At 38.9% G+C, this 27,981-nt stretch overlaps 1 protein-coding gene across 1 annotated transcript; it reads right to left on the reverse strand.

Moving 5' to 3' along the window:
* Positions 1 to 355: 355 nt before the first annotated feature.
* LOC138904501 (uncharacterized) lies at positions 356 to 12,149 on the reverse strand. The gene is made up of 6 exons (XM_070193001.1): positions 11,979 to 12,149; positions 3,648 to 3,803; positions 2,546 to 3,294; positions 2,166 to 2,287; positions 1,758 to 1,860; positions 356 to 563 (listed from the first exon to the last, which is right to left on the reverse strand). Exons 1-6 carry the CDS (start codon positions 12,147 to 12,149, stop codon positions 356 to 358), a joined length of 1,509 nt encoding a protein of 502 aa, XP_070049102.1.
* Positions 12,150 to 27,981: the final 15,832 nt, after the last annotated feature.

Here is a 27,981-nt window from a genome sequence, read left to right on the forward strand (position 1 = left end):
CCCGATCTGAAATGATGGACACTGGTACACCATGAAGGCAAACAATCTCGCGGATATAGATCTTCGCTAACCGCCCCGAAGAATAATTAGTACAAACTGGAATAAAATACGCGAACTTGGTCAATCTATCCACAATCACCCAAATGGCATCAAATTTCCTTGAAGTTCATGGGAGCCCAACTACGAAGTCCATGGTGATACGCTCCCACTTCCACTCCAGAATTTCAAGTCTATGAAGCAATCCACTTGATCTCTGATGCTCGTACTTTACCTGCTGACAATTTATACACCGAGCTACAAACCCAACTATGTATTTCTTTATTTTTCTCCACCAATAATGCTGCCTCAAGTCCTGTTACATCTTTGCAGCACCCGGATGAATGGAATACCGCGAACTGTGGGCTTCTTCAAGAATCAATTCACGCAACCCAGCTATATTTGGTACACAAATCTGACCTTGCATCCTCAACATCCCATCATCTCCGATAGTGACATCTTTGGCATTACTGCGCTGCACTGTGTCCTTCAGGATAAGTAAATAGGGATCATCATACTGGCGCTCCCTAATGCGGTCATATAAGGAAGACCGAGAAACTACACAAGCTAGAACCCGACTGGGTTCCGAAACATCTAATCTCACGAACTGATTAGCCAAGACCTGAACCTCCAATGCTAATGGCCTCTCTGCTACCGGTAGATATGCTAAACTACCCAAACTCTCCGCTTTTCGACTCAATGCATCGGCCACCTCATTGGCCTTCCCCGGATGATACAAGATGGTGATATCATAATCTTTAAGTAACTCTAACCACCTCCGCTGTCGCAAATTGAGATCCTTCTGTTGAACAGTTGTTGTAGACTCCGATGGTCAATATAGACCTCACAATGGACGCCGTACAAATAATGTCGCCAAATCTTCAAGGAATGAATAATAGCTGCTAATTCAAGGTCGTGAACATGATAATTCTTTTCATGCACCTTCAGTTGTCTAGACGCATAAGCAATCACCCTACTGTCTTGCATCAACACCGCGCCGAGACCAATAAGCGACGCATCACAATACACCGCATAAGACCCTGTACCTCTAGGAAACACCAATACTGGGGCTGTAGTCAAAAGCTATCTTGAGCTTTTGAAAGGTCTCCTCACACTCCTCAGACCATCTGAACGGAGCATCCTTCTGGGTCAATCTGGTCATAGGTGCAGCAATAGAAGAGAGACCCTCCACAAATCAGCGATAATACCCTGCCAAACCGAGGAAACTCCGGATCTCAGTAGCTGAAGATGGCTTGGGCCAACTCTAAACTGCCTTTATCTTCTTTGGATCCACCTTAATTCCTTCGCTGGACACTATGTGTCCCAAGAATGCCACCGAACTAAGCTAGAACTCACACTTAGAGAATTTGGCATAAAGCCTCTCCTCTCTCAGCCTCTGTAATACAATACCCAAATGTTGTGCATGTTCCTCCTGGCTATGTGAGTACACCAGGGTATCATCAATAAATACTATAACAGATGAATCGAGATACGACTGGAATACACTATTCATTAAGTGCATAAATGTTGCTGGGACGTTGGTCAGACCAAAAGACATCATGAGAAATCCATAGTGACCATAACGAGTCCTGAATGCCGTCTTTAGAATATCTGAATCCCAAATTTTTAACTGGTTATACCCACACCGCAAATCAATTTTTGAGAATACATTGGCACCTTGTAGGTGATCAAATAGGTCATCAATACGAGGCAATGAGTACCTGTTCTTCACTGTAACTTTTTTCAGCTGACGATAATCAATACACATGCGCATGTATCCATCTTTCTTCTTTACAAACAAGACTGGAGCACCCCAAGGATACACTAGGCCATATGAAGACCTTATCAAGTAGTTCTTGCAATTTCTCCTTTAATTCTTTCAATTCTGTTGGGGCCATACGATATGGTAGAATATAAATGGGCTGAGTGCCCGGTACCAAATCAATACCAAAATCAATATCTCTGTCAGGCGGCATACCCGACAAATCTGTAGGAAACACATCCGGAAAGTCTCGTACTACCGGTACAGAATCAATAATAGGAGTGTCTACATCAACATCTCTTACAAAATCCAAATATGATAGACACCCCTTCCCAACCATTCGTTGGGCCTTTAAGTAAGAAATTACTCTGCTGGGAACATAATCTAGAAAATCTTTTCACTCGAACTTTGGAAATCCCGACATCACCAACGTCACGATTTTTGCGTGATAGTCCAGTACAGCATGACATGGAGACAACCAATCCATACCTAAGATCACATCGAAATCAACCATACTGAGCAATAAGAGATCAACTCTAGTGTCCAGTTCTCCAATAGTTACCACACACGACCGATACACACGGTCCTCAATAATAGTATCGCCCACCGGTGTAGATACACAAATAAATGAAATTAAGGACTCACGAGGCATATCCAGATAAAGAACAAAATATAATGAAACATACGAATACGTGGAACTAGAGTAAAATAATATAGAAGCTTTCCTATGGCACACTGAGACAATACCTGTGATCACTAGCAATGGCATATGGTCTTGCGGGAAGAGCATAGAATCGGGCCTGACCGCCACCTGATCGGCCTCCCCCTCTTGGGAGACCCCTAGCTGACTGAGCTCCACCTCGAGCTGGATGGGCGGGTGGTGAAGTAACTGGTGCTGAAGTCGAAGGCTGACTCCTCTGCTGAGCTAAACCTCCTGAGAGGCGGGGACAATGCCTCTTGATATGACCCAAATAACCACACTCAAAGCAACCTCTCCCTGCGAATGGCGGTGGGGACGGAAGGGAGCCTCGAGCACCTGGATAACTGCTAGAAGGAACCGACCTAGATGAACCCTGAGCTGATGGTGCATGAGACGAACTCTGAGCTGGAAGGGCACTGAGAGATGAGTGACCCTGCTGAGAACTCTGTGAACCATGGCCAGATGATGCACCACGGTGAACTGGACGAGCCGTCTGAGCATACCTATAGGGACGACTCCTTCCACGGTAGCACTGACCTCCAGAAGGAACACCACTAAAACCACCTGATCCACGAGACCTCTTAGCCTCCCTTTCGACCCGCTCCTGGCTGTGGACCAACTCTATCTCCCGAGCAATGTCAACAACCTCATCAAAAGTAGCACCAGACACTTTCTCCCTAGTCATAAGTATCCGCAGCTGATATCTGAGGCCATCAATGTACCTCCTAATACGTTCTCTATCAGTGGTAACCATCCAAACCACATGACGGGCCAACTCAGAAAATATCATCTCATACTGCGTCACAGTCATATCATCCTGATGCAACTACTCAAACTGTCTGTGCAACTCCTCTCTGTGGGACTGTGGCACATACTTCTCTAGGAAGAGAATGGAGAACTCCTGCCATGTAAGTGGCGCTGCACCGACCAGCCTACGCCTCTCATAAGCCTCCCACCAGTTGAAAGCAGCCCCAGTAAATTAAAAAATAGTGAACGAGACCCCACTGGTCTCCAAAATACCTGCTGTGCGGAGGATCCTCTGACATCTGTCCAAGAAACCCTGGGCATCCTCCGACTCTGCCCCACTGAAGGATGGAGGCTGGAGTCTACCAAACCTCTCTAGTCTCCGTTGCTCATCATCAGTCATACAGGAACCACATGGGCTTGAGCAGCTACAACCGCCTGGACTGGTAATGTCCCCGGTACCTGAAGTCCCTGCACTGCCTGCTCTGGGGTACGGGCAACAGGGGTATGAGTACCTCCCCCGGCCTGAGAAGTGGCAGGTACGGCCTGAGCCGAAACCACCTAGGAAAGGACAGTGCAAACTGTCAATATCTGGGACAAAGTCTCCTGAAGGCCTGGAATCACAATAGGCACAGCTGGTGCCTGAGCTGGCCCTATCGGCCCAGCTATATCTGGAATATGCTCCTGAGCTGGAGCAACTGGTGGTGCCACAGGTGCTGCTCCAACTGCTGTAGGAGCTACAGCTCGACCTCTACCTCGGCTTCTACTACGGCCCTGGCTTCTTGTGGCACTTGCCTCTTACGGACCTAACTGGTGGCATTGGTGGCTGGCCATCCGATCCGGAAGTACGTGTCCTCACCATCTGTGAGAGAATGGAATAATAGAAATTTAGTTTCCGGAATCAACAAGTTCGCCCGACAGAATACAAGAAAGTGAAGTTTTCCTAAGGGTTCTGCAGCCTCTCGAAGATAAGTAGAGACATCTTCGTACCGATCTGCAAGGCTCTACTAAACCTGCTCATAACTTGTAAAACCTATGTAACCTAGGCTCTGATACCAACTTGTCACGACCCAAAACCAACCGTCGTGATGGCGCATATCGTGGAATTAGGCAAGCCACTACTCAACATCTCAACATAGTAAAAGCTTTGAAAATAAAGACGGAATCAAATAATATTTAAGAAAATCCTTTTTGAAAACAGAAATAATCCAAAATATGATATAATCTATCCCAAAATCGGGGTGTCACAGAGTATATGAGCGTCTAAACCAGAATATAGTCCACTACAGTGTCTAGGAAATAAAATCTAAAATACAGATAGAGATAAAGAAGGAGAGTCAAGGCCTACGAATGCCATGCAGCTACCTCGATAGTCTTCGGGATCTGGCTCCTCAATCAATAGCCGCCGTAACTAGAAACGCCTGGATCTGCACACAAGGTGCAGGGAGTAACATGAGTACAACCAACTCAGTAAGTAACAAGTCCAACCTTTGGACTGCAATAGTGACGAACTCAACCAGCACAGTTCAAAATAGAAGATAATAGTGCAGAAACGTAGGCATGTTTTCAAGTTAAATAGATAGTTCAAAATAGTAAAGTAGATCAAATCTGAACAATATGAAGAATATAACTCTTCTACTTCTACATGCCAATGCACATGTTGTATGTGATGTACCATGCTAACAGCCTCATGGGCTCACACTCTCAAATGCTCAACCACTCGGTACTGTATATGGCCCATACGGCCGAGGGAAGATCCATCCCGAATTATATACATCACTGACCATTAGTCACCCAGTACCGAGGAAGGCCAATCCATCCCTATGGAGAAGATCCATCTCCAGGTATCAAGTGCTTCGGACAAGATCCATGTTCATGGAAGATCTATCCCTCAATAATATCAACCGCGCTCACTAGGTATGTGTACAGACTCCGGAGGGGCTCCTACAGCCCAAGCGCTATCATAAAATTAGTATAACCGCTGCGGCGTGCAGCCCGATCCCATAATTGTCACTCATAATCAGGCTCTCGGCCTCACTCAATCATCAATCTCTCTAATCTCACTCATGGGCTCAAATATGTCATGAAAACTAGCCCGAAACAATGATATGATATATCAATAAATAACAACTAAGACTGAGATATGGTATGAAATGAATGAATATGACTGAGTACAAAGTATCAATGAAATCAATAAGGTGACAGCAAGAAATGACCATTATGGGTCCCTAAGGTATTGACATAAAGCCTAAACATGACATCTAGCATGATTGACAACTCAATTACTTTATCGCATGATGAAAACACGGATATCAACAAGATAGGATCACTATATAGTGCCATGGAATCAACCAGGTCACAATTCTCACGGTGCACGCCTGTAACTTGGCATGTACGTCATCTAAATACCAATCACATAACACATAATTCGGGGCTTCGAACCTTCAGAACCAAGTTTGAAGGTGTTACTTACCTCGGACCGCGTAATTCTTTATTCTACTATGCTTTTGCCTCACGAATCGGTCTCCGAATGCCTCGAATCTAGTCACAATAAATTTGATTCAGTCACTACAAATTATAGGAATAAATTCCATATGAAATTCTACATTTTCCAATAAAAATCTGAAATTGCACTTAAAAATTGCCTGTGGGGCCCACGTCTCGGAACCCGACAAAAGTCACGAAATATGAATGCTCATCCAACCACGAGTCCAACCATACTAATTTTACCAAAATCCGACATCAACTCGACCTCCAAATCCTCAAATCTTATTTAAAATCACGAATCACATCAAACAATGCTAAAACCATGAATCCTCGACATCAACTCGAAACTTCAAATCACATCAAACAACGCTAAAACTACAAATCATATCCCAATTCAAGCTTAATAAAAACTAACGAATTCCAACTTCTATATTCAATGCGGAAACCTATCAAATCAAGTCTGATTGACCTCAAATTTTGCACACAAGCCATAAATGACATAACGAAGCTATGAAAAATTTTCAGAACTGGATTCCGACCCCGATATCAAAAGTCAACTCCCCGGTCAAACTTCCAACTGAAATTTCTTATTTTTGCCATTTCAAGCCTAATTTAGCTACAAGCCTCAAAATAAATATCCGGACATACTCCTAAGCCCGGAATCACCATACGGAGCTATTGGAATAATTAAAAATCTATTTTGGGGTCGTTTATACATATTTCACCATCTGGTCCATTAATTTAACTTAAGCTTTCCTGTTGGAGACTACGTGTCTCCATTCATTTCAAAACCTCACCAGGCCCGAACTAATTAACCTGACAAGTCACATAACAACTGTAAAGCATAAATTTTGCAGTAAATGGGAAAACGGTGTTGTACTATTCAAAACGACTGGTCGGGTCATTACAATAGCAACAAATAAAGATTAAACATTTACTATTGGGAGGGGACATGCGAAAAGGGGCACAAGATAACAGGAAATGACACATGAAACAGTAAATAAACCTTCAACCAATGAAACGGATAACATAATGAATAAAAGCTGCACGACATTACCCTTTGTGCTTTTACTCACAACCTCATCATGAAATAGTAAAAATGGCATGGCATCACCCTTCGTGCTTTTACTCTCAATCTCTCCATAAAATGATAAATACGGCATGACATCACCCTTCATTCTTTTACTTTCAATTTTATCATGAAACAATAAATATGACACGACATTACTTTTCGTACTTTAACTCTCTTTCTCACTATGTATAAATAAAAAATATAACAATAATCGACACGGCATCACCCTTCATGCTTTAACACTCCCTTACCATGTGACAATGAACATATAACAATTTGGGAGATAGAATAAGCAAGAATAAACCTTACATCAACAACGGTTCCATAATGGCAACCTCAACTTCAAAAGCAATACTCAATTATTACAATTAGCCCGAAAATGTGGAAACACCGATCAATTTAGTAATAAGCTAGTCTAAGTATGGATATCATAATCAAAGAAGGGAGTAAATCACAAGAAACAAGTCCCACCCGCATGCTTTAACCCAACAACAATGCATAAGTACTCGTCACCTCACATAGAAGTTGTACCCAATATTTAACCATGTAGCAAATAGGCAAACAAGTCCTAATCCCTCAAGTCAAGGTTAACCATGACGCTTACCTCGCTCTAAAAATCAACTCAAAGCTCAACCACGGCTTTGCCTTTCGAACAAGCCTCTAAGCCAACCAAATCTAGCAAATTATCAACCAAATGATTCAAAATAAGACTTAAGAACTACCCACGAATGAAAAAGATTCAATTTAGGTCATTATTGAAAAACTCAACAAAAGTCAACTCCCCGGCCCGCTTGGTCCAAATCTAAAATTCGGACCAAAACCCGATTATCCATTCACCCCCGAGCCCGGTTATGTAGTTTGTTTCAAAATCCGACCTCAATTTGAGGTCTAAATTCTAATTTTACAAAAATTCCTAATTCTCCCCAAATCCTCAATTTCTACCATAAAAATCCTAGATTTTAGGTTGAAATCTTATGAAATGTAATGGGTAATTGAAAGAAAATAGGTTAGAATCACTTACCAACGAATTGGCGAAGAAGAGCTCTTGGAAAAAACACCTTTAAGGTTTCTAGGTTTGAAAATTTGAGAGAATGAACTAAAATCCCGTTTTTCCAATCTTATGTTCAGCCGTAGATGTCGCAATTGCGACCTGGGATTCACAATTGCGAACCCCGCAAATGCGAGAAATCATTCGAAATTGCGAAAGTCTCACATTTCTACTGCCATCGCAATTGCGATGGTTTGTTCACAATTGCGAACTTGAACTCTTCGCAATTACGATCATTTTGATCGCAAATGTGAACACTGCTTCCCCCAGCCCACTTCGCAACTGCGAAGAAATTGGTCGCAATTGCGAACCATTGGTGCCCAGCTATTTTTCGCAAATGCGAGGAAATAGTCGCAAATGCGAACCTGACAGGAAGCCTGCCCTATCGCAATTGCAAAGCCAAACCTCGCAATTGCAAGGTCTGAGGCTTGCGCCAGAAACAGAAGAACACCAGCTATGATTCTAAGTCTAAAATCCTTTCGTAGCCAATCCGAAACTCACCCGAACCCTCGAGGCTCCAAATCAAATATGCACACAAGTCCAAACACCTAATACGAACTTTCTCGCGTGATCAAATCGCCGAAATAATACCTCAAACTTCGAATCGGATACCAAATCAAATGGAATTTTTACTGAAACTTTAGAATTTTTATGTTAACAACCGAACTCCCGAATCACGTCAAACCAACTCCGTTTTTACCAAATTTTGCAGACAAGTCATAAATATAGTATTGAACCTATACCGAGTTCCGGAACTAAAATACGGAGCCGGTATCAACAGAATCACACATTGGTCAAATTTATAAAGTCTTTAAACCTTTAAACTTCAAATTTTCGACAAACTGCGATAACTCGAGTTAGGGACCTCCGAATTCAGTTTCAGGCATACGCTCAGGTCTGAAATCACGATACGGACCCACCGACACTGTCAAAATATGAATTCGGATCTGTTTGCTCAAAATGTTGATCGAAGTCAACTCAAATAGATTTATAAGGTAGAATTTCACATTTTATCAATTTTTAACATAAAAGCCTTCCGAAAAAAGGCATGCACTGCGCATGCAAATCAAGGAAGGCTAAAATGAGATAATTGAGATTTCAAAACATAGAATTAAGGTTTAAAACTCTAGATGACCTATCAGGTCATCACAATTAATTTGTATAAAATTATAAATGTAATGTCTAGTTGGTTTGGTTTCGGTTTGACTTTTTTTAGTTAAAACCAAACCAAACCAATTATGGTCGGATTATTTTTCAACACCAAACCAAAATCAAACCACAATCGGATTTTTTTTCCGATTTGACTCGAATTATTGGTTTGGTGCGGTTTATCAATTTTTCTTATACATCCCTACCAGTTACCTACTTAGACTATCTGGTGTCCTTAAAATTTTTCTTCACTATATATATATATATATATATATATATATATATATATATATATATATATATATATATATATATATATTAAAACTCCATGTTAAATTCTTAGAAGTGCGCCAGTCAAACTCTATTAACTTATAGGTTCATACAGAGTTTTATTTTTTGTAGTATACTTGTGATGTATTACTCTCGGATGACTAATTAATTCTAGGAGCTTTGGCCAAGATAGTATGTAATGTAATATATTAATTTTAGGTTTAATTATGATTGTGATTTATGCTAGACTCCAATTGAATAAATCCTTATTTGCATTCACTTTGAAGCACAATAAAAAAATAAATGAAGGCATATAATGTTGTATTTCTGTTAAATCATCTTATATTATATAAACAAAATTACACACAATAAAATTTTGTAAATAAGAAACTGATCAGCCATTAACTACATTCTCTAAATCTAGATTACACAAACAAGGTTCATGAGATTCAACTATATTCTCTACAAGGTGTTATTTTTTATAAGATGATTAAAATGGGTATTCTTTCAATAATATGTGTAAGACACGAAAGGAGACTAAAACAAAAAAGAGAATTAACCATTTAAGAGGAAACAAAAGACAGCGAAATTTTTCAGAGGAAACTCACATGGAGAACGGAAGAAAAAGGTAAAAAAAATAAAGAAGAAAGTTAAAAAAATACATAAGCTTCTACTTGCAGCTGATGGGAGACAGACCAAGGGTTAATTGGAAATGCTTGATGTTTCAAAACAATGCCAAGCCAAAATCTATATTTACCGTGTGGCTACAACTACATGGGAGATTGCTGACTGCAGATAGGTTGATACAATGGGGACTAGCTGTAGATTCCAGGTGCCATTTATGTAAAGAACATGATGAGAACAGGGAACACTTGTTTGTCAAATGTCGATTTTCCAAGGAATTGTGGCACAGAATCTTGCAATGGATACAAAGACAAGATATGGCTGTAGACACTTGGGAACAACATATGCACTGGGTTATACAATGTGCTAAGGATAAAACACAACAAGCATAAGTCTTCAGGATGGTGTCTGTTGAGATAGTTCACTCCATTTGCATAGAAAGGAACCTACGGCTGTTTGAAAAGAGAAGCAGATAAGCTAATGGTATTGCACGAGAGATAGTCTACATATATAACTTACGAGCTACCATTGGGATCAGTAGTATGGTGCAATATTTTATGTTTTGATATAGAAAGCTAGTATAGATTTTGGATGTGTAAGCTAGATAGCTGCTGAGTTATAAGCAGGCTATGGCTATGTAAAGATTACTGGTGATTAATATAAAAAACAGTTAGTTACAAAAAAAAAGAAGGTTAAAAAAATAAAGAAGAAGGGTGAAAATAATATGGAAGAATGACGAAAAGAAGAGGAAGAAATATTGATATAAAGGAACTAGGGAGAATTGTTTTTAAGAAAATAAATTTGAAAGAGGGTTAGGCTAATCAGTCATTACATTCTGTCACGTGGACCATTTTGATAATTTTTTTCAACTGTCACGCGCTCCCAACTAAGTTATTACACACGTTATACCAGATAGGTAGTGATGAAGTTTAAATATGAAGGGCAATATAGTTCAAAAGTTTTGGGGAGACTGAATAAATTAAGTCGAAAACTGACAAAAACTTGATAATTTAAGGTATTAACTCTTAAATACAGTTATCTTCTTCTTTTCATTGTTTAACCTCGTACCTATTATCATCTTAGAGAAAGTATCCATGCTGCATCCCTCATACCCATTATTATTTTAAGGAGAAAACATGAAGAGAATAAGAGACACAACAATTGTGGAACCAAAACAATATCGGGGGTCAAATGAGTCAAGAAAGCAGGCATTTATCACAAAACTGAAGATCCCAAATTTCTATTTGATTTTCTTTTATGGACATTGCTTTTGTTAGTCTGTATATATGATGCTAAACAGCAAGTGATATTTGCACTGTATACATATATACCCCTTCAAGTCTTCCAAAGACTCCCGATGATACTTTGAATAAAAGTCAAATCATAAATGCCGCTAACAATACAACAAATTAAGGATAACAACATACCATTAGCGAATAAGGTTGAATTTTGGCATTAAACTGAAGAATGAATTGGCTCTGGACCTGAACTAAAAAGATTAAAGGCCTCCTTTACATTGCTTTGAGTTTGTTGTATACTTAATTTTTCATTGTCATCATGGCTAGATTCCGAAGCAGATTCAGCCAATGGGCAGCTCAACGAATTTAGTGGCCTAAAGCCGAATTTTAATAAGAATCTAAATTTTATACACCTATACAAGTATATGCAAAAACTTTGATGTTGTCTTTTTTTCTTCCATACTTATTTATATAATAGTATTCATACAAGATATATGACTTTTAGCTTCATTTAGTAATATTATTATTATTTATATTATTAAGGGTTAATTCAAGTTAATAAGATGTTAGCAATATGTTTGCAATACATTACCTTGGATCTTGATGTAAAAAACTTTATTTGCTAAAACGAAGATTTGAGTAGTTTAATTCAAAGTTCTAGAATATTTCTTATGTTAAAAGATAAATATTCTTTATTTTTTAAAACCTTTTTTACACAGATTTTATACTTTTTTCTACAAACTTCAATATTATCTAAGTCAAAATATTATTACGTATTTTACCATTAACACTTTTTGGGGCCTCAAAATTTTTGCGGAAAGGCTTTACTAGCCTCGCCCTTGAGCTACCCATGAGTCAGCCATTTGTGTATCATTCTTATCATCTGTTGGCTCATATATTTCATTAAAATTGGATACCCAATTTTCAGCATATTCATCAGTCCTCGGAGGGATTTCTTTATTTGATTGAGTAATATCTTCATCACCCTCCTCTTTTGGCTCATCAAGATCGGTATCCATATTATTTTCAGCACTTGTTTTAGGGACTTGTTTATCTGTTTCAACCTTATCTTTATGTCACGACCCAAAATTCTACCACGGGCGTCGTGATGACACCTAGTCTCTAATACTAGGTAAGCCGATTTCAATTACATTTTGAAGCTATTTTTTTAAAATTAAATAAGTAATCAAAACTAATAATGGAACAAATATGAATATACAACCTTCCAAGACTGGTAGTACTGAGTCACAAACTCTAACTGAATACATAGAATGATCACGAGGACCAAATATACAATACTGTTTGATTACAAATTAACAGTACAATGAAATGAAAAGACTCTAAGGGACTGCGACGACCAAGCAGCTCTACCTTGAATCCTTACGATCCCGCTTTAACTCTGCTCAAGTCCGTTATCTCCAATACCTGGCTCTGCACAAAAATATGCAGAAGTGTAGTATGAGTACACCACGGTCGGTACCCAGTAAGTATAAAGACTAACCTAAGTGGAGTAGAGACGAGGTACAGTCAAGACACACACTAGTCTAATAACCTGTGCAATATAATATACAAAATAATAGGAAATAAATAACAACAAGGCAACACAAAACAACCAATGATATGCACAGTAAGACAATAAAATCACCATTAATATCACTCAATATTTAATAAATACAATTATACCCAGTTAAATCAAGTTCTTCAATTAAATATCTTTCACATATAATTCTTACGAATAAAACTCTTTTTCAAATATAATTTCATCGAATAAATATCTTTTAAATACAATTCTTTCAAATACAATTCTTTCATATAATTCTTCTTAAATAAAAATCCTTTCAAATAAATATTTTGAATATAATTCTTTCGATTAAAGAGTCACCATGTGACACCTCATTTCAAAATCATAAAACAATACGGGTCTCAACCCATTTTCATATTTTTTGTAAACACGGCTCTCAGCCCATTTTTCATATTTTCACGGAACCTCGTGCCCATAATTAAATCATCCTATTTTTCCGGCACCTCGTGCCCTCATTTCATATCACAACTGGACGAACAATTCACGTGCCAAATATCATTATCATTTCATCAAAGCACCTCGTGCCCACATTTCATATCACAACTGCACGGACAATTCACGTGCCAATATCCTCATTATTGAGTCACGGCACCTCATTCCCACATTTCATTTTATAATCCGCCTGGCAATAGCCACAAGCTCTCAATTTCAACATAAATCATATTGTTATCAATTTACCAACAACAAGACAAATTGTATAAGGTATAAAAATAAACACAAAAAAATCACAACATCACATGAAAATCACCAACACCACAATCTCACATCATCACATATCGTCCTAGACAATAGCCACCCTTATCGCTTCTATTGCCACCCTTATCACTCCTATAGCCACCCTTATCGCTCTTATTGCCACCCTTATCGCTCTTATAGCCACCCTTATCGCTCCGCCCAGATAATATTCCAACAAACACAATCACAGTGAAATACCACCCTTATACCCACATAATATCAATGGTGAAATGCCACCCTTATATCCTCAAAATAATAATTAACACAACATAATAATTTACACGGGAAATTATCACGGCAACTTAACAAAATCAATTCATATCACAATTTGCCCAATGGCCACAACCAAATTTCAAAGCTACAACCAAGTCAATTAATTTTACAACAAATAGCCAAAGGCCCCACACAATGTGTATAACACCCAAAAACAATCAATAGAGATATAAATTACTCAGCATAAGGCAAAGCCTTCATTAATCCAAACTTAGATAATTATATTAAGACTTCTTTTTAAACTTGCTTAATTAATTATTTGTATAGGGAAGATTCATATTATTGAAATTACATTCCAAGAAATATCAAACCAAAAACACTCACGAAATTTCATAAATTTTCAAGTAACAATCACATCAAATTATCATATAAAAATAAGTTCAACAACAAGAATTTAGGCATGGCTAATAGATGATTTAGTAAGTACTAACAATTATCCAAATTACTACACAATTTGCCCAAGACTTTAACTCATGAAGTTTTTGCACATATAAGCTCGAGTACGTACTCGTCAGCTCGCGTACACGGCTTTTCACATTTCATAAATGGCACATAAGACTCGATGCCTAAGGGGTAATTCCCCCACTCGAGGTTAAGCAAGACACTTACCTTTTTGGAGTTATGCCGATATTCCAAAATCATCTTCTTGCTTGAATTGACCTCCGGACCGCTCAAATCTATCCAAATTAATTGTATAACTTCATTAAAATTCATCGGATACAATTTCGGATAATAATACATCAACTTAAAAATTTATTCCAAAAGGTCAACAAAAGTCAACGCGGGGGCCCGCCCCTTGGAACCCGACATAATTTTTATGGAATCCGAACATCCATTCCGATACGAGTTCGACCATATCAATTTTATCAAATTCCAATAACAACTCAACCTCCAAATCTTACATTTTCGTTTTTGGAAGATTTTACAAAAATCATGATTTTTTCCTCCATTAATCCGAATTAAATGATGGATTCAAAGACATATTCATGGAAATTAATCAAAACTGGATACAAATCACTTACCCCAAACTCCCACGCAAGAATCTCTCTAAAAATCGCCTTTTACCGAGCTCCCAATTTGATTTTTGTGTTATGAACTCAAACCCCCATTTTTGAGACTTTTAATTCTTCCTAGATGACTATGCATCACGATCGCGGAGATTGGGTCGCGATCGCGGAGAAGAGAATTGAGATTGCCAAGAAAGACCCTTCGCAATCGCGAGTGAAGGGAGGCAAACGCGATGAACAATGGGCAAGAGCTTACGCGAACGCGGGGCAATTAATGCGAACCCGAAGAAGATATAGCCAACAGCCCCCAGCTCCTAATTTCTTCTACAGGAACGCGAAGGGAGAGATGCGAACGCGAAGAAGGGAAAGGCAGAAGTATGCGATCGCAGATGTAAGATCGCGAATGCGAAGGACAAATAATTCCCCTTCCAAAATAACACTACGCGAATGCGAACTGGGGGACGCGAATGCGGTGAAGGAATGTGCAGAGCTACGCGATCGCGAGCCATATTACGCGAACGCGAAGAAGGAAATTGAGGAGATCAGCAGAGATACTTCGCGAACGCGAAAGGATCTTCGTGATCACGAAGAAGGACATCAGACACCAGAACCAGCAATTCAAAAATAGAAGGAAATGGTCCGTAGCCCATCCGAAAAACACCCGAGGCCCCCGGGACCCCGTCTAAACACACCAACAAGTTCCATAACCTATCAAGGATTCGTTCAAGGTCTCAAATCACATCAAATAACGCCGAAAATATAAATCACACCACGAATCAAACTTATGAACTTCCAAAACTTCTAACTTCTAAAACTCGTGCCGAAACCTATCAAACCAACCCGGAATGACGTCAAAGTTTGCAGGCAAGTCCCAAATAACATAAAGGAGTTGTTCCAACTCTCATAATCGCATTCTGGCCCCGATATCAAAAGTCGACTTCCGGTCCAAAACTCCAAAAATTCGACTTTTGCCATTTCAAACCTAAATCAGCTACAGACCTCGGATTCACGGTCCGGACACGCTCCTAAGTCCAAAATCACCCAACGGAGCTAACGGAACCGACGAAACTCCATTTTGGAGTCGTCTTCACACAGTTCCGACTATGGTCAAAATCCTAAGACTTAAGCTTCCGTTTTAGGGACTAAGTGTCCCAAATCACTCCGAATCATCCGCAAATCAAACTCGACCACAACCGCGGGTCATAATACATGTTGTGAAGCTGCTCGAGACCTTAAGCCACTGAACGGGGAGCTAATTCTTAAAATGACAAGTCGGGTCGTTATATTCTTCACCTCTTAAACAAACTTTCGTCCTCGAACGTGCTAAGAATTGTTCTGAGGTTACCAAATTGATGATTTTACTTTTACACATATACTCACGGTTGATCCCCACATTACCGCATTTGAGACAAGCCCGACAATACCATATCACTTGAGATTATTTCTTTTATCCATATTTGTAAACTTTAAGGCCAATTTCTTACACTTCAAACTTTTCAAAAGGCCTGATTTTCAGAATAACGCACGGTATTAGCCTCAACTGGCTATAGCAACTTGTGCCTACGCACATATTAACTTTCTTGATAGCGTTGAAGTACTTCAAAATTTCTTTCTGAGGTGTTACATTCTCCCCCGCTTAGGATTATTCGCCCTCAAACACATAACATAACTTATTTCTTCTGTCGCACATCTCAATACTCCAGATTTTACTAACTCCCAAATTTTTCAGCAATTTCTGCAGAGTCTCCCTTGTAAATGGGCCTTTCCACCTGCTAGAGTAATACCAAAATAACTCCTAACAACACATCCACAACCCAATAAAATACCACAAGGTATATATCAATAATGCCAATCTCAGCATTACAAGCACTGCATTATCATAATGACATTAGGATATGAAGCACATCATATGTATGCTCATCACCACATCTCAGGTCTTAAAAGTTGTTCATAATTAATTCCAACATCATCAATTAATCTCATATTAACCACTACCTCATTTCGAATTTTCATAACACTGACAACAGAATGTGGGGCATGAAGACCTCATGATTACCTACTCGGATTAATGAGTCACATTTAACTCCACCCGTGGCACTCATCTCATAGGTTAAAACTTAATGTTTACAGCACGAAAATGGTTGAATATGCACAGAAAATATACAAGAGTTATTAGATAAGCCTAACAGGCACGACTCCCTATTAATATTATTGTACAAATTAATTTTCACAAAGGGAGAATTTTAAACTCATAAATATTTCACATCACATAAAAATGCGAGGATCTCGTCCTCAACTCTGAATCACAAGTATTTTGTACATTGTGCCAACTGAAATTTCAATTTCCTTTCTTTCTTCTTTTCAATATATTTCATAAACAGTTTTCACAACACACAATGGACCCTCATACCGATAGGGAATATAATTCATAAAGATCAAAATTAATTATTTCGAAACACATTAAACCCACTGTAATGAATAATAAAAATTACTTTTGGACTTATAGCCCTCAATGGTGTACAAAAATAAAATGACAGGCACGGGCTCACATCTTTAAATCTCCCAACAGGGATAAACATATAAGTGGGTCACAAATTTACGAAGCTCACCCATAAGTGGAGCATAATAGGAGGACTCACCTCAATATTCAGAACCGAATCAAATTAAGGGAAAATATCCTTTTATAATAAAAATCAGGATCGTATCTATAACGACACCATCTGGTGTATTGACCTCATCCAAATCATAGTGATTATATCAACGGGTCGGGCCTCCACCTCTTAGGCTCCTACTACCCGCTTGGCCTCCACCTCTAGCTGACTGTGCATGTGGAGTATCAATTGGAATAAAGCTTGTAGCTGCAGTGTTCTGATGAAATCCACCCCTCCCAAGTCTGGGACAATCTCTCATGATATGCCTAGTATCACCACACTTATAACAACCCCTCTGAGGTAGCAGCTGCTCATACTGAGTCTGTGCCAGATAACTGGAATAAACACTATAAGAATCTCGTGTCGGTGGTGCACTATAAGCTGGAGCACCCCGAGTAATCTGATGTGCGGACTAAGCTGACCGACTGCTCGAGCCTCCGCTATAATGGGTCCTAGCTGAAGAGTAAAATCCACTGAACCTTCTAGATCTACGAGACCTTTTGTCCTTAGACTCCCTTTCCTCGCCTAAAACACCCTCAATCTTCCTTGCAATCTCCACTACTTGTTAAAATGGAGCATTAGTTTGCAACTCTCGAGCCATGCATATTTTAATATCATAATCGAGCCCCTCAATGAATTTGTGGACCCGTTCTCTGACTGTAGGAACTAAGATAGGTGCATGACGGGCTAACTCATGGAACCTGATAGCATATTCTGACATTGTCATAGTGCCATGATGCAACCGTTCAAACTCCGTACGCCACGCATCTCGGAGAGTCTGGGAAACGAACTCTTTCAAGAACATTTCCGAAAATGGAGCCCAAGTTGGTGGTGTTGCATCAGCTGGTCAACCTTTTTCATAGATTTACCTCCACCGATACGCTGTGCCTGACAGTTGAAATGTAGTAAAGGCAACTCCGCTCATCTCTACAATACCCATGGTGTGGAGAATACGATGACAATTTTCCAGAAATTCGTGGGCATCCTCTGTAGCTGTGCCACTGAAAGTAGGTGGATCATATTTATTAAACCTTTCAAGTCTCTTTTGTTCCTCTTCTGATGCCTCTGGCCTGACCTCGGGCCGAACCGGAATAACAGGTTGTACGGTGCTACACCTGAAACCTGACCAACGTGAACCTGCTGCTCTGGAGTTATGGTAGGAGTCGGAGTTACTCCCCCAATCTGCAGAATATTTGGTGCAACAAAAATCAATCCTGCCCGGGTTAATGTACCAAACATACTCAGGAATTGTGCCTAAGTCTCTTGAAGTCTGGGGGTAACAACAGGTGCTTCAGGTACCTGTCCTTCAACAGGAGCTACTGGTGGCTCCTCAACTGTTTTTCTGACAGGAGCTCTAGTCACGGCACGTGTCCTTCCTCGACCTCTACCTCAGCCCCGGCCTCTTGCAGCCCTAGCAGTATGTGCGGATGCCTGCTCAGCTAACTCGGTAGCACGTGTCCTCACCATCTGTGAGAGAATACAGATACAAAAGCTCAACTTCCACAATCAACAATTCCGCACGACAGGAATGAAGGAAGTGGAAATTTCCTAATAGTTCTGTAGCCTCTCGAAGATAAGTACAGATGCCTCCGTACCAATCCGCAAGACTCTACTAGAAGAGTTTGTGACTCATAGAACCTATGAACCTAGGGCTCAGATACCACTTGTCACAACCCAAAATCCAACCACAGGCGTCGTGATGGCACCAAGTCTCTAAGACTAGGTAAGCCGATTTCAATTACATTTTGAAGCAAGTTTCTTTTTTTTTTGAATTAAATAAGTAATCAAACTAATAGCGGAACAAATATGAATATACAACCTCCCAAGACTAGTAATACTGAGTCACGAACTCTAACTGAATACATAGAATGATCACGAGGACCGAATAAACAATACTGTTTGATTACAAATTAACAGTACAATGAAATGAAAAGAATCCAAGGGATTGCAGCGGCCAAACAACTCTACCTTGAATCCTTACGATCCCACCTTAACTCTGCTCAAGTCCGTTATCTCCAATACCTGGCTCTGCACAAAAATATGCAGAAGTGTAGTATGAGTACACCATGGTCGGTACCCAGTAAGTATCAAGACTAACCTCAGTGGAGTAGAGACGAGGTACAGTCAAGACACACACTAGTCTAATAACCTGTGCAATATAATATACAAAATAATAGGAAACAAATAACAACAAGGCAACATAAAACAACCAATGATATGCACAGTAAGACAATAAAATCACCATTAATATCGCTCAATAATTAATAAATATAATTATACCCAGTTAAATCAAGTTCTTCAATTAAATATCTTTCACATATAATTCTTACGAATAAAACTCTTTTTAAATATAATTACGTCGAATAAATATCTTTCAAATACAATTCTTTCATATAATTCTTCTTGAATAAAAATCCTTTCAAATAAATATTTTGAATATAATTCTTTCGATTAAAGAGTCACCATGTGACACTTCATTTCAAAATCATAAAGAAATACGGGTCTCAGCCCATTTTCATATTTTTTTGTAAACATGAGTCTCAACCCATCTTTCATATTTTCACGGCACCTCATGCCCATAATTAAATCATTATATTTTTCCGGCACCTCGTGCCCTCATTTCATATCACAACTGCATGGACAATTCACGTGTCAAATATCATTATCATTTCATCACAGCACCTCGTGCCTACATTTCATATCACAACTGCCCGGATAATTCACGTGCTAATATCCTCATTATTTACTCACGGCACCTCGTGCCCACATTTTATTTTATAATCCGCCTGGCAATAGCCACAGACTCTCAATTTCAACATAAATCATATTGTTATCAATTTACCAACATCAAGACAAATTGCACAAGGTATAAAAATAAACACAAGAAAATCACAACATCACATGAAAATCACCAACACCACAATCCCACATCATCACATATCGTCCCTGGCAATAGCCACCCTTGTTGCTCCTATTGCCATGCTTATCACTCCTATAGCCACCCTTATCGCTCCACCCAGACAATATCAATAGCCACTATTATCGCTCCTACAGCCACCCTTATCGCTCCGCCCAGACAATATTCTAACAAACACAACCACAGTGAAATACCACCCTTATACCCACATAATATCAATAGTGAAATGCCACCCTTATATCCTCAAAATAATAATTAACACAACACAATAATTTACACGGGAAATTATCATGGCAATATAACAAAATCAATTCATATCACAATTTGACCAATGGTCACAACCAAATTCCAAAGCTACAACCAAGTCAATTAATTTCACAATAAATAGCCAAAGTCCCCACACAATGTGTATAACACCCAAAAATAATCAATAGAGATAGAAATTACTGAGCATAAGGCAAAGCCTTCATTAATCAAAACTTAGATAATTATATTAAGACTTATTTTTAAACTTGCTTAATTAATTATTTGCATAGGGAAGATTCATATTATTGAAATTAAATTCCAAGAAATATCAAACCAAAAACACTCACGAAATTTCATAAATTTTCAAGTAACAATCACATCAAATTATCATATAAAAACAAGTTCAACAACAAGAATTTAGGCATGGTTAATAGATGATTTAGTAAGTACTAACAATTATCTAAATTACTACACAATTTTCCCAAGACTTTAACTCAATGAATGTTTTGCACATATAAGCCTGAGTACGTATTTGTCACCTCGCGTACACTGCTTTTATGATAACCTAAAGTATCATCTTTAAATTTAATAATTAATTCTGTATTCTAAGATCTCAAAAAACACTATTTATCATTACTCGACTTGTCTGCACAGTCCGTAAAATTTTTCGAAAAAGTTTTATGTGAAAAATGGATTAAAATGTGAATTAGAACTTTAAAAATTAACTGAGTTGACTTTGGTCAACATTTTGAGCAAACAGACTAGGATCAATATTTTGACAGTTGCGATAGGTCTGTATCGTGATTTGGGAATTGGGCGTATGCCCAGAATCAAATTTTGAGGTCCCTAGCCCGAGATATGGAATTTTGAGGAAAAATTAAAAGTTTGAAAGCTTAATCATTTTTACGAATTTACTGATGTTGGATTTATTGACACCGGGTCCGTATTTTGGTTCTGAAGCCTGGTATAAGTCCACTTTAATATTTATGACTTGTCCGTCGAATTTGGTGAGAACGGAGTTGATTTGACATGATTCGGACGTCCGGTTATGAAAATATAAGTTTTAAAGTTTTCTTGAAAATTTTCTTTGATTTGGTATCTAATTCATAGTTTTAGGTATTATTTGGGCAATTTGATCACGCGAGCAAGTTCGTATAATATTTTAGGACATGTTGATATATTTGGTTAAGGTCCCGAGGGTCTCGGGTGAGTTTCGGATGGTTAACTGATCAAATTCGGACTTAGAAGAAATGTGAGAAAATTTCTGTCTTCTGGTATAATCGCACCTGTGAGAAATTGGCCGCAGATACGGGTCATGTTGTGCAGAAGCGCTTGCCCAGAAGCGTGAGGAAGGGCGCATGTGCGATGGAATTTTCCGCACCTGCGAAGGCGCAGTTAGGTCCAAGGCTCGCAAATGCGAAGGTAGCTGGGCTGACTAATTTTTGCAGATGCGGTGTTTCACTGCAGATGCGGGACCTCATGTGCTAGAATTTTGTCCGCAGGTGCGAAAGCACTGGGCAGTGTACAAAACAGAAGGGTCCGAGAAATTTTGTCATTTTTGAAATTTCCAAAAGAAGGTGAGGTGATCTTTGAGCGCGAAATCACGGGAAATCTTAAGGTAAGTCACATGTGATCATTGTTAGTCAATTATATTGCATTATCATTGAATATTTTGAATAGATTACATGTGTTTGAGGTGAAATTAGAGGATTTGGGCCTAGGGATTTCAAAATGAGAATTTGAGATTTGGAGGTCAAGTTAATGTCGGATTTTAGTAAAAATGGTATGGTTGGACTCGTGGTTGAATGGGCGTTCGTATTTCTAACTTTCGCCGGATTCCGAGATAATTTTTGAGTTAATGGTATGGTTTTACCTATTTAGTTGGAACTTGATTTCTTTTAGTCTATGCATTATTTGAAGGTTGATTTTCTTTAAAATAAATATTATTAATATGAAGTATTTGACATTTTAAATTTGGTATTGAAGCAACGTATTAAAGATTTTGAAATATTATTTTGCTGAATTATTTATTCCTGAATATTTTTGTTCGTACTCATTGTGATGGAGCCGTGAGCTTTTTATTATGGAAAAATATTATTGATGATTTATTTTGGCATGGGCCATGAGCTCTTTATTATGAAAAATATTGTTGTTGAATTATTTTGGCAAGTTAAATTATTTGAGCACTTGAGGTGCAAATTGTGATATATTGTGATATCGATATGCATGCGGTGGTATAAGGCCTGGGTATTGAAACGCATGCGGTGAGATAAAGGTGGCTTGAAACGCGTGGCTAGTAGGGGGAACTATTAGAAGTCATGCGTTGTGATAAGGATGGCTAAAACGCGGGATGCTATTTCTGAAAAAAGAGTTTTCTTTAAAATAAATTGTGAAAGCTCCCGCGGTAAGATATGGAAATGAGATATTGTGAATTTATTTATGATTTGGGACTACGAGGCGGTACCTCGGGAGTGCCCCTTGTTGATGTTGATTTATGGCCGTAGTTGCCTTTGATTTTGTTGTGATTTTACTTAAAGTTGAAAAGAAATTTTGTTTTGTTCCACGAGGTATTAATTGCCATTATTTGTATAATTAAATGGTGACCTACTACTTGATTCATTTTCATTGTCATTTTATTTTATTATATTGTAAAATATTTTACCATGCCATTTATTATTATTTTCCAGTAGGGCCACACGCATACACTCTGACCTCACACACACTCACCATCACACTCACACAGAGATGGAGGCTCGCCCACTCGCGTTTTGAACACACATAGCTGAAACGAAAGCTAGGAAAATTAAATGAAGGTCTGAAAATCAAAGGCCCCTAAAAGATAGAAAGAAAAGCTGGAATTTCCAATGGGGGTTTGAAGAGACCGATTTCAAAGTTCGATTTCTTTCTTCCTGGGTTTCGGAAGGTTGTTCGTGAGCCGTGGAATTGCTGTTTTTGTCGCTGATTTTGCTGATTCTGTGTTGCTAAGCTCTATTCCAGCTCTTTCACCCTTACTTGGTTCCGGTTTGCTTGTTTCTCTACTGCCCAGGTACTTCCTTTGAACCTTGGATTGCTAATTGGATAGGAAACATGTCTTTGATGGAAGATGCGTGTGGATTATGAAGTTAATGAAATAGTTTTGTTCAGCTCTAAATCTCTGTTGTTCTATCTCTGTTTAGTACTTTGTATCCTCTCATTGTCTTAATATTCACCTAAGCAGGAAAATGATTGGAGTAGTAATTTTAAGAATGATGAATATGTAGTCATTTTCTTCAATATTTTATTTTGTTTTGATAATTCAGAATTATTTGTACGGTGTCCATTGTGAGGTCTACACTGATCACCGGAGTCTACAACATCTGTTTAAACAGAAGGATCTTAATTTGCGGCAGCGAAGATGGTTGGAGTTGCTTAAGGATTATGATATCACCATTCTCTATCATCCCGGAAAGGCCAATGTAGTGGCCGATGCCTTGAATCGTAAGGCGGGGAGTTTGGGAAGCTTAGCATATTTACCGGTAGCAGAGAGGCCTTTAGCCTTGGATGTTCAGGCCTTGGCCAACCAGTTTGTCAGGTTGGATATTTCCGAGCCGAGTCAAGTTTTGGTTTGTGTGGTTTCTCAGTATTTTCTTTATGATCGAATCAGAGAGCATCAGTACGATGACCCCCATCTACTTGTCCTTAAGGATACAGTTCAGCACGGTGATGCCGAGGAAGTCACTATTGGAGATGACGGTGTATTGCGGATGCAGGACAGTCTATGTGTGCTTAATTTAGATAGTTTGCGTGAATTGATTCTCCAAAAGGCTCACAGTTCACGGTACTCCATTCATTCGGGTGCTGCAAAGATGTATCAGGACTTGATACAACATTATTGGTGGAGGCGGATGAAGAAAGACATAGTGGGGTATATAGCTCGGTGTCTAAATTGTCAACATGTAAAATATAAGCATCATCGACCGGGTGGATTGCTTTAGAAGTTAAATATTCCAGAATGGAAATGGGAGCGGATCCTATGGATTTCGTTGTTGGGATCCACGGGCTCAGAGGAAGTTCGATGCAGTATGGGTGATTGTGGATAGATTGACCAAGTCAACTCATTTCATTCTTGTGATTACTACTTACTCTTCAGAGCAGCTGGCTCAGGTATATATTAGCGAGATTGTCAGACTTCACGGCGTACCGGTATCTATCATCTCTGACTGGGGTACGCAGTTTACATCACGGTTCTGGAGGGCAGTACAACGTGAGTTGGGTACTCGGGTAGAGTTGAGTACAACATTTCACCCTCAGACGGACGGACAGTCCGAACGCACTATTCAGATACTGGAGGATATGCTTCGTGCGTGTGTGATAGATTTTGGGGGTGCTTGGGATCAGTTTTTACCACTTGCAAAATTTGCTTACAACAACAGTTATCAGTCGAGCATTCAGATGGCTCCGTATGAGGCCTTGTATGGTAGGCGGTACCGGTCTCCAGTGGGTTGGTTCAAACCGTGCGAGGCTAGACTATTGGGTACAGACTTGGTTCAGGATGTCTTGGAAAAGGTTAAGTTGATTCAAGATCGACTTCGTACAGCCCAATCGAAACAGAAGAGTTATGCAGATCGGAAGGTTTGTGATATTGCATTCATGGTCGGTGAGCTGGTATTGCTCCGGGTTTCGCCTATGAAGGGTGTGATGAGGTTCAAAAAGAAGGGCAAGTTTAGCCCTAGGTATATTGGGCCTTTTGAGATTCTTGAGAGAGTTGGAGAGGTGGCTTACAAACTTCACTACCACCTAGTCTATCTATAGTTCATCCGGTATTCCATGTTTTTATGCTTCGAAAATATCACAGCGATCCGTTTCATGTGTTAGACTTCAGTTCGGTACAGTTGGATAGGCAGGTTCGAAAGTTGAGGTCAAAGAACATTGCTTCCATGAAGGTTCAGTGGAGGAGTCATCCGGTCGAGGAGGCGACTTGGGAGACAGAGCATGATATGCGCAGCTTTTATCCACACTTATTCACCAACTCAGGTACTTTTTCTAACTCCGTTCGAGGACGAATGTTTGTTTTAGAGGTGGAGAATGTGATGACCCAAAATGTCATCTTTAAATTTAATAATTAATTCTGTGTTCTAAGACCTCAAAAAATACTATTTATCATTACTCGACTTACGTGCGCAGTCCGTAAAATTTTCCAAAAAGTTTTTATGTGAAAAATGGATTAAAATGTGAATTAGAGCTTTAAAACTCAACTGAGTTGACTTTGGTCAACATTTTAAGTAAACGGACTCAGAGCAGTGTTTTGACAGTTCTGATAGGTCCGTATCGTGATTTGGAACTTGGGCGTATGCCCGGAATCAAATTCCGAGGTCATTAGCCCGAGATATGGAATTTTGAGGAAACATTAAAAGTTTGAAAGCTTAATGATTTTTAAGAATTTACTGATGTTGGATTTATTGACACCAGGTCCGTATTTTGGTTTTGAATCCCGGTATAGGTCCACTATAATATTTATGACTTGTCTGCCGAATATGGTGAGAAACGGAGTTGATTTGACGTGATTCGGACATCCGGTTGTGAAAATATAAGTTTTAATGTTTTCTTGGAAATTTCCTTTGATTTGGTGTCTGATTCGTAGTTTTAGGTGTTATTTGGGCAATTAGATCGCACGAGCAAGTTCGTATAATATTTTAGGACATGTTGATATATTTGGTTAAGGTCCCGAGGGTCTCGGGTGAGTTTCGGATAGTTAACCTATCAAATTCGGACTTAGAAGAAATCTGGGAAACTTTCTGTCTTCTGGTGTAATCGCACCTTTGAGAAATTAGCCGAAGGTGTGATGCCGCAGATGCGGCTAATGTTGCGCAGAAGCGCTTTAGTAGAAGCGTGAGGAAGGGCGCAGGTGCGGGCATGCGCGCAGGTGCGATGGAATTTTCCGCACCTGCGAAGGCGCAGATGCGATCCAAGGCTTGCAGATGCGAAGGCAGCTGGACTGATTAATTTCTGCAGATGCAGTGTTTCACCGTAGATGCGGGACCGCAGGTGCGAGAATTTTGTCCGCAAGTGCGAAAGCACTGGGCAGTGTACAAAATAGAAGGGTCCGGGAAATTTTGTTATTTTTGACATTTCCAAAAGCATGTGATGCGATTTTTGAGCGAGAAATCATGGAAAATCTTGAGGTAAGTCATATGTGATCATTGTTAGTCAATTATATTGGATTATCATTGAATATTTTGAATAGATTACATGTTTTTGAGGTGAAATTAGAGGATTTGGGCCTAGGGATTTTAGAATGAGAATTTGAGATTTGGAGGTCAAGTTGATGTCGAATTTTAGTAAAAATGGTATGGTTGGACTCGTGGTTGAATGTGCGTTCGTATTTCATAACTTTCGCCGGATTCCGAGACCATTTTTGAGTTAATTTCAGATTTTATTGAAAAATATAATATTTTCTTATGGAATTGATTCTATAATTTTTGTTGATTGTATCGAATTAATTATGACTAGATACGAGTCGACCGGAATCGAAAAATAGAGGAAATGCATACTACTTGGTTAAATTGGAGCAAGTCGAGGTAAGTGACTTGTCTAACCTTGTGTGGGAAAAATTTCTCCTAGGATTAGTATTAATTATAACGTGATGAAAGTCGTGTACACGAGGTGACGAGTGTGTACACGGGTTAAATGTGAAGGATTATGTTTTTAAATTATGTAGATCACTGTTGCATATTAATTAAATTATTAAATCTTGTTATATTCTCCATCATTGATTTGATTTATATACTTTAAATTTGCTTGGCCTTTTTTCGGCTAATTGTTTTACCTGTTTAGTTGGAATTTGGTTTCTTTTAGTCTGTGCATTATTTGAAGGTTGATTTTTTTTTAAAATAAATATTATTAATATGAGGTATTTGACATTTTAAATTTGGTATTGAAGCAACGTATTAAAGATTTTAAAATATTACTTTGCCGAATTATTTATTCCTGAATATTTTTGTAAGATTTTCGTACTCATTGTGATGGAGTCGTGAGCTCTTTGTTGTGGAAAACATATTATTGATGATTTATTTCGGAATGAGGCGTGAGCTCTTTATTGTGAAAAATATTATTGTTGAATTATTTTGGCAAGTTAAATTATTTGAGCACTTGAGGTACAAATTGTGATATATTGTAATATTGATATGCATGCGGTGGTATAAGGTCTGGGTATAGAAACGCATGCGGTGAGATAAGGGTGGCTTGATACGCGTGGCTAGTAGGGGGAACTACTAGAAGTCATGCGGTGTGATAAGGATGGCTAAAATGCGGGATGCTATTTCTAGAAAAAATATTTTCTTTAAAATAAATTGTAAAGGCTCCCGCGGTGAGATAAGAAAATGAGATATTATGAATTTATTTATGATTTGGAACTACAAGGCGGTACCTCGGGAGTGCCCCTTGTTGATGTTGATTTATGGT

Source organism: Nicotiana tomentosiformis, chromosome 2 (genome assembly GCF_000390325.3).
Source record: "Nicotiana tomentosiformis chromosome 2, ASM39032v3, whole genome shotgun sequence".
NCBI classification, from domain to species: domain Eukaryota; kingdom Viridiplantae; phylum Streptophyta; class Magnoliopsida; order Solanales; family Solanaceae; genus Nicotiana; species Nicotiana tomentosiformis.